The sequence below is a fragment of the Cupressus sempervirens genome, chromosome 9, assembly GCF_028749045.1.
Source record: "Cupressus sempervirens isolate cs-2001-9-10 chromosome 9, ASM2874904v1, whole genome shotgun sequence".
Taxonomy (NCBI): domain Eukaryota; kingdom Viridiplantae; phylum Streptophyta; class Pinopsida; order Cupressales; family Cupressaceae; genus Cupressus; species Cupressus sempervirens.
Window position 1 is genome coordinate 562,983,748 of NC_143126.1, and position 15,633 is coordinate 562,999,380.

At 34.6% G+C, this 15,633-nt stretch overlaps 1 protein-coding gene across 4 annotated transcripts in view; it reads right to left on the reverse strand.

Annotated features, from left to right (window-relative positions):
• The window catches only part of LOC149539895 (uncharacterized), a 148,349-nt gene extending 137,920 nt beyond the window's left edge, over positions 1 to 10,429 (reverse strand). For 3 of the 4 annotated variants that reach the window (XM_089801117.1, XM_089801116.1, XM_089801114.1), the window contains exons 1-2: positions 10,333 to 10,429; positions 10,136 to 10,246 (exon numbers count right to left, since the gene is read on the reverse strand). In XM_089801117.1, coding sequence (XP_089657243.1) covers positions 10,136 to 10,223 — 88 coding nt within the window. In that variant the 5' untranslated portion in view covers positions 10,224 to 10,246; positions 10,333 to 10,429. Of the gene's footprint in view, positions 1 to 10,135; positions 10,294 to 10,332 lie in introns of those variants that run through there. The other variant, XM_089801115.1, reaches the window with a different exon arrangement.
• Between the last annotated feature and the right edge of the window lie 5,204 nt (positions 10,430 to 15,633).

Genomic DNA, 15,633 nt, shown 5'->3' on the forward strand with positions numbered 1-15,633 from the left:
GTTATCCAACTCAAAAGCTGTCGATCTTTCAACTAGAGCATCCAAAGTTATCTTGTTATTTGGATCACATTTCATCTCTTGAATAATAGACACTCTAATTGCATAAATAGGAAGAAGGGTTCTGAGTACCTTGCTTACAACTATTTTGTCATCAATGTCTCCTCCAGATGCTTTGATTGTACTCACACTTGCTTTGATTCTTTCCACATATTTTGCAATGTTTTCATCTTCTCTCATTTTCATTTGATCAAATTGACCTCTGAGACTTTCTGCTTTAGCTCTTCTTACATTGTTATCTCCTCTATAAATGTGTTTTAGTTTGGTCCACATTTCATGAGCTGTTTTGCAGTCTTTTATTTCATCAAATTCAACATAACTAAGAGCAAATGCATTATCAATCATCATGATATTATGATTTTTTCTTTTCAGCAATATCCTCAATTGATAATGTTCTAATAGAAGTCTTGTATTCAGCATCAAGATACAACCTGAATCACTAATGGTTTCCAGATGTAACCTCATAAGTCCTTGCCATGCTGCAAAGTTGTCTTTGTTCAGCCTGGGAATCTCTCTTTTGTAAGACATCCTAATCTTTAGCTTAAGTCCTTAAAACCACCTCTGCAAGCACCAAACACTCTGATACTAATTGTTGGAAAAATAAGATGAGTAACTGAGAGGGGAGGGGTGAATCAGTTACTATAAAAATAAATCTCAGATCCCTTAGATGTCAGTACAAAACAATTTTGCCAAAACTTAATTCTGCTGATATTCGACAAACAAAGAAATGTTGAAACTCAGTAAACACTGTAATTGCTTAGCAAACACTTAACATGAAAAACCTTAGATGTTATTTGTGATTATCATTAGTTTAACTTAATTGCAAACACATAAAAGAAATAGTATGAACAAAGTGACACCAAGATTTAATGTGGAAAGCCAATTTGGGAAAAACCACCAATTGCAACTAGTTACTGTTTTTCACTCTTCTGAAGTGAGCCCTGTTAGGAGTCAACCCTGTTAAAGGTTACAAAACACACTATTAGGTGTGACCCTATTAGAGGATTTAATCACCCTATTAGGAGTGACCTTGTTAGAGGTCTTTAGAGAATTCAATAGAAATGCCACCTTGTTAGAGGATTTACAAATATTTGTTAAGCCAACTCTATTAAGAGATTTAGATCACTGTTACAATGGTTAGAGAGTAACAATGATATGACTCGATTTGGATGTGACTGAATTGCTGATTACAGATCTCAATTCTAGCTTATACTTGATCCTTCCTGATCAAATATATCTTTTCTGCTCCACAAGGATATTCTGCTTATCCTTCTGATTCGCTTCTTCTTAGCATCATCAAATCTTCTACACCCTCACACATAGTTCTAAATCTCAACTTGACCTTATTCTTATATCTTTCATATTGTCAAATTGGCTAGAATACAACTTAGAATAATTAATATCCATCTTCTCAGTCGGCTAAAACCAATAGATAAACCAATTGAACTCACTATGCCAAAACAAGAAAATCCTTCGTTAGTCGACCCTGCTTGGTAGATACTAACTTAAAAAAAATTTTCCTGTGTTAACCAACTGAACTCGGTCAACACTGCATACTTGCAAAGTTCCTTTGGTAACCGAGTGAGTTCGGCTAACACTAGTTCCATCCAACTTTTTCTTCATTAATCGAGTGAGCTCCGTTAACACTCATCTTCTACAAACTTTCCTTTGACGCCCAAGTGAACTTTGTAGATACTGTCTTCTTAGCTTGGCAAGCTCAGGAATGCTCGGTAGATACAGAAAATTGTCTTCAATGCCTGAGTGAGCTCGGCACCCACTAACTAGTAATGATATGACATTTTGTGTAACATCAAAGACAATACACAATTAATCAATTGTTTCAACAATTTTGCAATTGGATTTTTACCCAAAACTGTCAGTTGCAAAATATCCAGCCAACATACTTGACACAACCCTTCGTATGGGATATTAATTGCATTAATTTCATTTACACTTGTGTCATGTCCCAATTTTAAGATGGGATTTTGATAATAGTTGGATAATAGAATATTATTAAATAAAGAATGAAAATAAAATCATATATTACAATTAGTATTAAAATATAAAAATAAGAACTAATAATAAAATATTATTATTGTAATATAAATTAAATTAAATGAAATATATAAAAAACACATCAATATGAATTGTTTACCAAGCAGCTAAGTTCTTTACTATGTAGGTGACAAATCAAGTTGGCAATTGATTTGTGTAATGAGTTAGTGTGCACATAACCTGAGTTAGTGTGCACAATGGTTATGGCAAACTTAGAGATGTTTCTAGTTCTTGTATATTTAATTTCATGTACTATACATAAGTATTGAGTGAGTTATGATTGATTAAAAGTGAGACAATGCAACTAGGTTAACCAGTATATGACAAACAGTGAATGGTCTATCAAATCTATGATGTTTCAAGAAATGAAATTCAAGATTTCTGATGTTTACTTAGTTGTTTAATATGATTTGGTTTACAAGAAGGCCTGTTTTGGATCGATTGAAGACAGTAAAGATAGGAAAACAAAGAACAAGTTGAATATTTGTGTTTGATCTTGAACCAGTAACATGTAGGTCGTGATATTGCTATCAGGATTTAATTGTGTGATTTTGAGTCAAACTCATTGACCCATGTTTCATGAGTAGTGATTCAACATGAATCCATCTCTCATGAGAATAAATGGAACACTTAGCACTCATTGGACCTAGGTGATGCTAAGTGTTCCATTTATTCTCAAGAGAGATGGATTCATTTTGAATCACTACTCATGGAACATGGGTCAATGAGTTTGACTCAATCATACAGTTAAATCTTGATAGCAATATCACAATTTGACTTGCTGTGGAAATTATCTCCAAAATGTAGGTCGTTTTTGGTAAATCTTTTACAATGGAAATTTGGTTAATGATGTGGAAATGGCATGTAACCAATAAGTTTTAAAGGATCAGTTATACATTGGTAGTTGTGATGGAATTTATGGAACAGTGTACGATCATTGGAAAAAATGATATCATCAAATTTTCTTTGTTGAATTGATTTGTGATTTAAATGGTTGATTGCGTAGTACCAGTCGTTGATAGATTAGGGTTTGTTAATGCGTTTTGGTCAAGCTATGGTTGATTTAAGGCGCAACACATTTAGGTTAAGGTGGTGGATTGACCTAATGTTGTGAAGTATATTTTGGCGGAATGTTATTTTTGCAAGGGTGAGAGTGGATAGTAAGATCATAAAGAGTTGTGCGATTAAGTTGGTAGTCAAATGTTTGCAAGTATATCCAAACAGTGAACTGAATTAGATTTGTACAAGTAGTACTGAAGTGTTATTTCTAGGTCACTCATCTTGTTGAATCCTAATAGATTCTCTAGTTTGAAGCCTCTAACAAGGTCACTTTTAATAGGACGAGCAAGATCTTAATAAGTCTGAAGTGAATTCCTTTAACAAGGTGGCTCATTAATTGAGTTAGAAAATCCTTTAACAAGGTCAATCTTAACAAGGTAAAGATCTTAACAGGTCTAAGGTAAATCCCTTAATTGGGTGTCTCCTAAGTCCGAACAGGGTTTTCTCTTTAATACTTGTAAGCATCTAACAAAGTCAGTCCTTTAGCATAGCGCATTTGAGAAGAATGCAAATACTTGTGGGTACGAGTTCTTATTGTGGCTTTCCCCTTGGCCAAGGGTTTCCACAAAAAAGTGATTGTTGTTATGGTGTTACTTGTGTGGATGATATTGTTAGTTGTCATATTGATAGTTTCACAAGTTAACATGGAATGAATGAATGGTTAAGAGTTAGATCTGATATTGGTTAATTAGTTTTGTAAAGCTGTAGTTAAAGTTTGCATATTGTGGATTACTAATTCACCCACCCCTGACCCCCCCTCGTAGTAATCTAGGACCTCGGATATATATCAGAGCTTTGGTCCCCTTTGTGGAAAGCCTAACAGCTTGAGGAAAAGACCAAGATGATGAACAAGGAAGGTCCTAGACTTTCCAAGGAGAACTTCTTTGTTTGGTATGATAAGATGGAACTCTGCATCAAAGAAATGGGGCCACAATATTGGGCACATGTAGACAACAAGTATACAAGACCCAATGGGACACTAAGTGTAGATCAATTGAAGGTGGAGATAGAAAAGCATACAAACCTTGAATGTAATTGTAAGTACCTTATCTGACTCAGATTTTGTTGATGTTCATGCGATTAATAATGCACATAATGTTTGGGTTCAGCACAAGTTAGTCTATGGTGGAGATGTTCATGTTCAAAAAGATAGGGTTGAAATCTTGAAAGTAAAGTATGATGACATAAAGATAGTAGAAGGTGATAATGTTGTTCAATATGGTCATAAGTTGAAAGAAGTAGTTTTTGGAATAAGAAATGCTGGTGGAACTATAGAAGATGATGTTGTGGTGAGTAAAATGTTGAGAACATTACTACTTGTTTATACAATCAAAGTTTCTGTAATTCATGAATTAAGAACTTTTGAGAAAGCTTTCATTGATGGACTGATCTGTAATGATTTTGAGCTGAGTAACTATGACAATAGTATTCCTAAGGTTGAAGCTACTTTCAGAGCCTCCATCGTTGAATCCAAGAAGTAAAGGTAAGGAAATTGCTACACTTACTGATCTTGATTCAATCTTTAATGAAGAAAGGAAGCAAGATGAATTTGAAGCAGTAAAGTAAGGCATTGCAGATGGTGAGAAAGCTCGTGTTTGACATATAGATCACAGTCATGAATGGGTTATTAACAATGATGGTTCACATCACATGACCAGTGATAGAAGCAATTTCATCAAGTTTAAAGAGTTTGATGGTGGTGTTGTGAGATTTGGCAATAATACTCAATGTATGAGGAAAGGTAAAGGATCTATTTCTTTGAATGAAAAGAGTGGTGTTGATGACATATATTTTGTTGAAGGTCTAAGGCACAATTTTCTCAATATTGGTCAAATGAATGACAAAGGATATTGTTTAGAGTTCAAGGAAGGTGTGTGTAGGATTCTAGGAAGCTTGAGAGATTTGATTGGTACCAAGAGACAGACAAAAGGTAACTTATTCCATTTAAGTGCAAAGGTTGAAGATGATTATGGCATAGAAGGTGTTGCTATGTGAACTTTGAAAGTTTGATAAAGATAAGCAAGACTAATGCAATTAGAAAATTGTCCATTTCAGTAAGACAAGATAATGTTATGTGAAAGGAGTGCCAATTGGGTAAGTTGACTAGTACTACTTTCAATATCAAGTCCTATTCATCTGAGAAAACCTTAGATTTGTTGCATGTGGACCTATGAGAACTAAAAGTTATCATGGTGACAAGTATTTCATGCTATTTGTTGATGACTATTCTAGAATGATGTGGGTTACTTTCTTAAGAAAGAAATCAAAAGCTTTTCATAAGTTCAAAATCTTTCAATCTTTGTTGAGAAAGAGAGTGGTAAGAATCTCAAAATGCTTAAGATATGACAAAGGTGGTCAGTACACTTCTTGGGAATTTGTTGATTATTGTGATAGAAATGGAATTAAAAGACAGATGTCAGCTTGGAGGACTCCTCAACAAAATGGAATAGCAAAAAGGAGAAATAGAACAATTGTTGACACTACAAGGACTATGTTGTTGCAAAGATATTTTGGAGAGAAGTAACAAGTATTGCACTCTATATAATGAAACATGTACGAGTCAAGAAAGGAACTAGTAAGACACCTTGTAAATTATGGCATGGTCATACTCTGAGTGTAAGTTGCTTCAAAGATTTTGGAAGTAAATGTCATATCAAGAGAGATGAATTCACTGAAAAGTCTGATCCTAATAGTGATGAAGTAATATTCTTAAGATATTCTACCAAGAGTAAAGCATACAAGTGTTGGAAAAAATGAACTAATAAGATGATTGAAAGTGCAAATGTGAAGGTGGATGAATTTCCAGACATATATGAGGCGCATGATGATGATTCAGATAAGCAGGAAACTGAAAAGGATTGAGACATGATATTCATACGACTGGAAGTTCAAGAGATTGTTGAGTAAAACAATAAAGAAAATGAAGTGGTGCAACCGGTAAATGAAGACGAAGAACAAAGGCTTGAACTTGTAATACCAAGGAATGTAAAGTTGGATCATTCTCCAAAACAGATTATTTGAGACAAGAATGCAGGAGTGTAGACTAGAAGGAAGATTTGAGAAAGTACATGCTTAATTTATGAACTTAAGTCTAGAATAATAAATGAAGCTTTGAAAAGTAATGATTGGGTCAAGGCAATAAACGAAACTTGATCAAATTCACAAGAGTGACACTTGGACATTAGTTCCTAGATGAGAGAACAAAAGTGTGATTGGCACAAAGTGGGTTTTCAAGAATAAATTGAATGAAGTGAATGAAGATGGCATAGTTGTCAGGAAGAAGGCAAGATTGGTTTGCAAAGGATATGCTCAAGAAAAGTGTTTGGGTTATGGGGAGACTTTTGCACCAGTAGCTAGACTTGAAGGAGTTAGGATGTCGCTAGCCTATGCAAGTTATAAGAAGTTTAAAGTCTTTCAGATGGATGTCAAATCTGCTTTTTTTAATGCTGTATTGGAAGAAGAAGTCTACAATGAGCAATCTAATGGGTTTGATTTATCAAAAGGTGAGGATATGGTTTGCAAATTGAAGAAAGATTTGTATGATATGAAGAAAGAACCGAAAGCATGACATGAAAGTTACATTCATATTTCATAAAGATTGGTTTCAAAAGAAAAAGTGAAGATACTATATTTGAAGATGAAAGGTGACAAATTGTTGATTGTTGAAGTTTTGTGGATGATATCATCTTTTGAGGAGATGATATGAGTTTGGGTTTTGCTGAAGAGATGAAAGAATCTGAAATGTCCATGATTGGTGAGAGAAACTCCTTTATTGGATTGCACCTGATGCAAATGAAAGCTGCAATTTTCCTTTGTCAGTCCAAATATGTCAAGTATTAAAGACTTTTGGTATGAAATATTCAAAACTAGTAGGTAAACCTATGATCGCAGGTTGTAAGTTGTCAAAGGATGACACTTTAAGTTCAGTTTAGGAAACACTTTATAGATCCATGATTGGCAAGTTATATTATATTGTATATAGTAGACCTAATATAGGTCGTGCAGTTGGGATAGTTGCTAGATTCCAGTCAAATCCAAAGGAAGCACATATGGTGGCAGTGAAGAGGATATTTAGATGTTTTAGAGGTATAATTGATTATGGTCTTTGGTATCCTCACAGTGATGATTTTGTTTTAAAAGTGTTCACTGATGCATGTTGGGTAGGTAATGTTGATGACAGGAAGAGCACAAGGTGTGGAGCATTCTTTCTAGGAGGAAAACTTGTTTCTTGGATCAGTAAGAAAGACAATTGTATATCTGTCAGCAAGGTGGCCATTCACTTCATTGCCAAGAAGGAATTTGATTGTACAGATGACAGCTGCAGATGGACTGCACCATAGTTTGTGCATGGACAACAAAACCCTTCACATAGCAGAAGGAACATTACACAAAAGGAATGTTCCAAGTAAGGAATCAGAAAATAATACAAAAAGTATTTCGCAATAGTTATAACTGCTACAACAGGCAGAAAAGTTGCACTTGTCAACAACGGTGATATGCATGTTAAGGATAGAGAAAAAATGTGACAATCACTTAGAGCAAGACAATAATCTTTTGTTTCAAGAAGGAAGAGAGTGCCAATGATGCAATCATAATAAAAATGATATGAGCAATAATCCATGATTGAGAACAGCAACCAAAAGGATGTAGAAGAGAGTGTGCTGCAGGACAGTGTCTGTTATTTTTATGACAGTGATCAGAAATGGAGAAATGCAGAAGAATATCAGAAAATATCATGACTGTTAAGAGAGGACGTGAAGATCCAGAAAAAAAGTCGAATGAATGTCTAAGGACAATGATCATCTTCATGTCTACTGACAGTAAGCTTCATGAATTTCTGATGACAGTAGTCTTCAATGAGTGTTGAAGAACCGTATTCAAAGAAAGAAGACAGCAAACAGAAGAATGAACCCTAAAAAAGTCATTAGTCATGAAAAGTCAGTGAATGAAAATGGATCAGAAATCAACAAAATCAGGACAGTGATACAAACAGTGGTCAAGAGTATTTAGGAGCAGTGGTCAATAAAAGTGGCATAACAGTGATAAATTACTTGATAAACAATGATTAAAAGCAGTGTTTTTGCAATGTGATAGCAGTGAAAAGAAAATCAATCAGATCAGAGATGTATACCAGTGATTTCATGATGAAACAATTACATACTGTTGGAAACAGTGACATTCACTGTTAGAGCAGTCACAATAAAGATCAGAACAGTAGGTAAATGATAGATCATGAAGAGCAGTCTGAGGAATGTCAAAGAAGTCATTCAAAAAATAAATGTAAAGAATCATAAAGAAATGAGAACAAACGACAATGTATCACGAGATTATCAATTAGAACAGCCATGATTTATCAATGAGCATTCATGAGTTGTTAAAGGGAGGAGTAGCACAAATGCCTTGGGGCAATGAAGATTTAAATGCTAAGTATCAATGATCCACAAGATTTAAATTGGAGAGATGGAATGAAGACAGTGAATGCAATGGAAAAAAGAACAGTGATCAAGTCACTGTCAAAGGATAGCACTAACACGAGGCTTCAAAGCAGTAGTATTCAAAGGGTCTAGACATCAATTTTTACTACAGTCCTTCAAAGAATGTAGTTACTTTTCAAGGGGTTCGATACCAATGTTTTTCAATAGTTTAGTGCTCCTTTTCAAGGGAAAATAGCAGCAGTGAAAGCTTCATCAACCTCGGAAAGAAGCTTTTTGAATTTCAAACTTTGATGTGGTATAAATAGGGTTCACTAGCTTGCATGCAAACAAGGGACTTTAGGCCTATTTAAACTTTACGTTTACAAGTGAAATTTTGAAATTCAAAGGAAGAGTGTGCATTTGTAACACCCAATTCCTGCTTTCAAGGATAAGACATCAGTTAAGCCCCTGATTTGAAGGAGTAGCTGCAGTCAGCTAGGACTCAGCTCATCTCAATTCTCACCTTTAGTCAAGAAAGTTGACTAAAGCATAAGACTGAGTTGACTAGAGGTTCCATCAGAAACTCTTTTCAATTTAAAATGACAACTCTATTTATTTTCTCTCTAACTCTCGCTTTCTTCTTGTGCATACATCAAAGAAGAGTGCCTGTAACTCATTTTCATGTGTTTGTGACTCATTTTTTCAGCATTGTAATCACCTTCTTTTCTGATTTTAATGAAAAGAAGTCAGCTGTCCTTCTCAATCACTTTGTTCATTGTTGTGTAGGAGTGGAATCGAACAAGTTATTATGATTTGACCTCAATCCTTTACTTCTTTATTCATTTCAAGCAATGTGTAGCAAGAAAATGTATGCTTAGTACAGCTTATTTGTGTATGACTGTCCTATGTTTCACAAGATAGCTGAGTCTAGGCTTAGCTAGGGTGCAATCTTTAGTGACAACATTACAGAAATTCGCATTTTAACTGCAAGAAGCATTTCGACCGGACCATGGAAAAGCCAGCCTGAAATGTTCAAGGATCTTATCTCTTCTGAAATATCATTTGAGTACTGTGTGAACTCTACAAAACCTGTTTGTGGGAATAATCTATATCACTGCAACCACCCAGACAAAAAGTTGAGCTTTATATTAACGGTGCAGTTTCCTCCTTTAAGCCCAAAAACTGCTTGTTCCCATAAAAAAAAAAGTTATATGGTAGCATTTTATTGTCAATACTCTGCACATTTTAGTATTTACCAGAGCTTCAATTCAGTTAGCATGCTATTTGCTATTAAGAATTTAACTAGAAACTTGTTGGAAGAGTTTAAACAATCAACCCCTTATTTGTTATTTGAAACATTTAAACTTCGAAAGAAGAAACAGCTTTTTAACTTCAACCATGCTTAACTGCAAATTCAAGTTTTTAAGGAGATTAAAAATTTGTTCTTCTGAACCCAGCTCATTTGATTGTAAGCAGTGCCATTCTAAATTATTAAAAGAATGACTGGATCGTAGGAACTGCTAAGAAGGAAAGAGAAGAGCCGTGCATACATGCTATTCTGCTGGAGGATCTGCACAGAAGAGAAGAGTGGGACGAGCTGGACACAAAGGAGAATGCTGCAGAGGCCATGCCGCCCATGGCCCCCTACCCCCCGATACCACCTGAATTCAATTCAAACAAATGTTGGATTTTAGATGAGGAGATAAAAATGTGCATTTTGATTGGATGAAGTGCAAGCTCTTGTTACCAGTACTTTCGATAGCAATCTGGCTACGGTTGTATCAAACACGTGACTTCCACCTTGGAAATATGTTCAGTTTTTATATTATATGCTTTGACAAGATATTTAGAAGGGATATTACATAAGCATTTTACAGGACCCCCATAGCAAAAACACATGGCAACGATTATAAGGATAAAGACCCCTTAGAAATATCTAGGGTCTTATGAATAAATGTATTAAACTAGTAGTTGTATTAAACTAGTAGTTATGTGTTTTGGCCCTTTTCAAAAGATTTTATGTATTTGTAGGGTTAGGTGTCATATATTTTAATCTATGGACTTCATTACTTTTCATATATGTGGCAAGTATGACTAGGTTGTCTAAGTTCTAGGTATCTAATTCAAAACTTACTATTTTGGGTTATTTTCCAAGTCTTTAAAGCCTTTTTGTTAAGTTTTCCTCACTTAAAGTCAAGTTGTCGAATATGCTATAGGATCTGATGACTTTTTTGAACGAACATAAGGCTTTTTGTGTCTATTGAGTCTTGGCTATTATTGTTCTTCATCATGTTTCATTTCTCGACATTACATTTGGCACAAGAATTGTCAAACTTCTTTGTGTATGATTTCCAATCACCTAATGCCTAATCCAAGATGGTGTTAAAAAATAGTTGTTAGATCTCAACATTACTTCTAGAATCAAAGTTAAAGGGTGAAATATAAAGGAGAAGATTGGTCCAAAGAAAATATAGCCTATTAATAAGAGACAAGACAGATGAAACTTTCTATAAACTAATCTCAAGATCAACAAGAGATTTCAAGAAACCTCCATCAAATGACACCAAGATATGATAAACTTCAAAGGTACTCTTAGAACCCTACAAAAGTCTACGGACTTCCTATAAGACAGTTCGGGTATAATGGTCCATTTTCTCTCCCTGGGGTTTTTCACACTTCTCGAGCTCTGGATCTGCATTGAAAATAACTCTATCTAGACTAGTTTGGCCTTTTTCAAGTTCGACCTTGTCCCTTAGCATTGCTTTCAGTGGGCTTTGGGCTATAGGCTCAATGTGGGACATCTTGTTTTCCGGTCTTATTTATGCTTGGCATGACGATATTGAATCCTGAAAAGGGTATAAAAGGACATCAATGTCTCTGATTTTGACATCCATCAATCATGTTTGTGTGTAAATTATTGGTGATTTCAAGAGAAAGTGCAATCAAGCTAATTGAGAATTTGGATTTAAGATCTGAAGAAAAACACCCAATTCAAGATCTCTAAGTGCATCTTCAAGATCCCTTCAAACAAAGATAATCTTCTCTCATTGATGCTTGTATCCCTCTCCCATACTAGCCAAGTAGAGGAATTCAAAAGAAAGCAAGAAGATCCACATACATTCATTCCTCTCTCTCCTTCTCCGTTGAAGTAATCAAGCATACACTCATACAAGATCTAGGATTAGATCCATGCATTTGTGGAGACATCCTTGAATCTACAACACATCTCAAGAAAGCATACAATCATCTTCATGGGTTTACCAAATCCTAACATCCATCCAAGAGGGTTTATCATGCAAGGTAAATATTTACATTTATCTTGAATCTCAATTTCATTTCAATTTTTAATTCCTATATAGTGGCATGACCAAGGCAATCCCCTCCCTATAATAATTCCTCCTCCTTTTTTGTGTAGGAATAAGTAACATAATTTTGGCATTTTGATTTTTAGGGTTACAAAATTAGTGACAGGTATTGCTATTTCATCAATTTTTGTGCCTCCAAAACTAGGTCAACTTTCTTGGACAAGGTCAACTTTGGTCAACATTGTCGTGAGAATCTATAATTTTTACTGTCAAGAGTTTTATGTGTTAGAGTTCCAAATCTAGAACTATATGTTTCTGATAGCTCAACAATCAAATCTAGATATGAAGTTTAGTCCTCATTTTCTAGCTCCAAGGTGAGATGTTTCTTTCCATTAGCACTTACTTTTATGCATTAGATCTGAAATCACGTCTTGTTAGTAATCATTTCCTTTATCAGAGCATAAGTGTCATTTATACTTTTACATATCATAATCATATTCTAAGTATAAGGAATTTTCCCAAATCCCCCTATCCTAGATCTTGCACTAGCACTCCTCCATCCTTTTTTGGCTTGTGCTAACTAGATTTTGACCAAGAGAGAGTCTTTATTCCAATAACTAATAAGAAAACCCCCATTTTGTGAGTGATCTACCCCCTTTAGTAGTGCTCACCAGTTCTTATTATACATTTTGGTGAACTTGACTTGTAACATCTCCATTATAATTTTGGTGTGAGATTTCATTTCTATCTAGATCTACCTTGTATGTATTACATCTTAATTACATTGTATGCATCTAGATTCATTGTTACATTGTCAAATCTAATTTGGTATCTAGATCACCTTATGTGCATTACATTAGAAATTATCAATTTAATTTCATATCTTCATAATTACATGCTTAAATTTTATAGTTAAATTTGCTTGGATTGCATATTTCTTTCAAGTTACATTGCATCTTTCATTTCCTTGTTCATGAGTGCTACCACTTTGCATCTAAACTATAACATCCTTTTTAGAAGAAGTCATAGACTCGCAAGTTCCTTTGATCCTAAATTCCCCTTTCCCAGGAATCTTGATGAGATCCACATAGAGTTTTTGAGGTAGAATTATGAGAGGATAATCTCAATAATACAAAACCTTTAGCAATCCTTCCTTACTCCACGAAATGAGAACATTCAATCACTAAGTCACCTTGCTCTAAAAATATGCAAGATTTACTATATAAACAACGAGTAGTAAGTTTTGCCAATCATTCAATGCTTTAAGACAACATTAAACATCAATAACACTACTATACTTCATTTCCATATATCTAAAAAGCTTGAAGATCACCATACCCAAGGATTAAGGAAGAAATGTTAAATTTGCAATCAAATATCAATACAAGAGAAAATTTCACAAAAACTAATTTCTTATTCAAAAACCATACATAAAACCCTTCATTTCTCTTCTCTACATATCCTCCTCCCCTCTCTTCTACATGAGATTACATTGTTTTATACAAAAACATGACCTTTCACCTCCTCTAAGGGCTCATCCAAGATGGATGACCTTCCATCTTCCCAAACTTGTCATTTTGCAAAAGATTAAAACCTAGTTATATAGTTTTGGTGAATAAGAACAAGTTCACCACCTTCTACGTGCATCAACTTTTCAAGAGACAAAGGTAAATTCCATGGAGAAAGTCATAGGTCAGATCAAGATAAGATGAATCAAGACAAAGGCTAGTTAGAATGGAAAGGAGAAACTTCTTACAAATGTAGAGGAGGCTATCAAAGGGGTAATTATCATAGAGGTAATGATTAGAAGAGAGAATACAATAATTGGTGCAAGGGAACTTGTTTCAAGTGTAGTTAAGGACATAGGGCATTCAAATGTAACAATACAAGCAAGATGACTGACAACGGTAGTAGAAATGCACTTGTAAAGGAAGAATCACTTGATTCATTAAACAAACTAGAGTGTTAATGATTTGTAGCATTATTCGGATCAATCAAATTGATGAATTTGTATTTGATCAAAATACATTATCTACCATTTGCATCCTACTCAAAGTTATTATGAGAGACAATCTCTCTTTTGATTTCATGAAATCAAGTCTATTTCCATGATCATTATCAACCATTTTAGTCGATATTGTTACTGTATTAACTACAGTTATGATGATATATATTTAGTATCAAAGTAATATACAATTTGAAAATCCCAACTAAGTTTTGAAGTGTCACCTTGTATAAGGTAAGACATGCCTCATAAAGGGACATGTCCCTACATGGACTATGTTTTGTGATGTGGAGTCTAATTAGACTCAAAGGTTAATTTTTCCCACTTTATTTGCTGTAGTTTCCCCCTAAATTTTACTATGGGGATTTTGGGGTAGCACCCCCAAGATGGGGTCAAGGGGTAGTGCCCCTTGCAGGGTCCCTAGGTGTAGAGCCCCAGGTGCTTGTAGTATAGGGTGGGGTTTAGGGGCAATGCCCCCAAAATCTCAACTGACTTTCTTATTGTAAAAGGTGTAAGCTGCTATTTTTTTAGTTGGACGACTTATTCTAGCCCTAATTTTGTAAGCGGCAAAAAGCTTTTATAAAATGTCTCAAGGTTAGAGATTTCATAATATATGATGAGATTGTAGCTTCTTGTAGTGGTATTGAGTTGTAAGGGATTGCATACTATAATCATTGGATAATAAGAATATTGGACTTGTTGTTTGGTGGACATAGCCTAGGGATTGGGTGAACCATGTTAAATCTTTGTGTCTTGTGTCCTCTTCTATGTGATTTATTATTTTTTGATATTGGTTGTATTTTTATGTAATTATTATTTTTGTCTCATTAATCCTAACACTATGTCCATGTAGGGACATGTCTATTAATGATACATGTCCCATGATCAATATATTTATTGTTAGCCGTCATGTTTGTTGTTATGCCAAAAGATCAACATGTTAATGTTTAATACAACCACACAACTTATAAAATGCAGGAGGCAATTAAGCCACATCATGAATCCTGAAGGGGAATGTTTGTGGTTAGTCCAACAACCCCTCACTATTACCCAAGGAGATTTGAACATGTGACCAAGATGATACCACTTGTTAGTCATTGTGTTAATTATTATGCTAAAAGATCAACCTATTAATAATTGATACAACCACACGACTTATAAAACATAGGAGGCAGTTAAGTCATGTTGTGAATCCTAAATGGGAACACTGGTGGTTAGTCCAATACACACACACACACACACACACATACAGAGAAGGTAGATAAGAGGAGGGATACCCAATCACCTAACAACCTTGCCAAGATTACACATGGAAGAAAAAGCATACTTGCAGCCAGAGAGACCCATAATTCACCAATTCATTAATTGATTACATAGCTAGCATGATAAAATATTAGTGATGAAATACAATATGGCTGACTATGAGGCCTTTTGGGTTGTGGCCAATACAAAAGTTTTTAGAATATTTCTTCTAATGTCCTACCTACTTTCCTATAATAAATCCAAGTATTAATATAGCCTACTAGACCACAAGTCAACCAATTAGCTAGGCATTTAATTACAATATAGGTCCTACCTTGCAGCCTTGTAGGTGTAAGCAATAACCCAAGCAATGGACATCAATTATTCATGTGCTCTTGAGGGTAGATCCAAAGAAAATCAAGTCATCATAAGAAACTATGCCAAAAGAGATAATACATTTTGCAGGATTAAAATTATAAGAAACAAAGACTAGAAA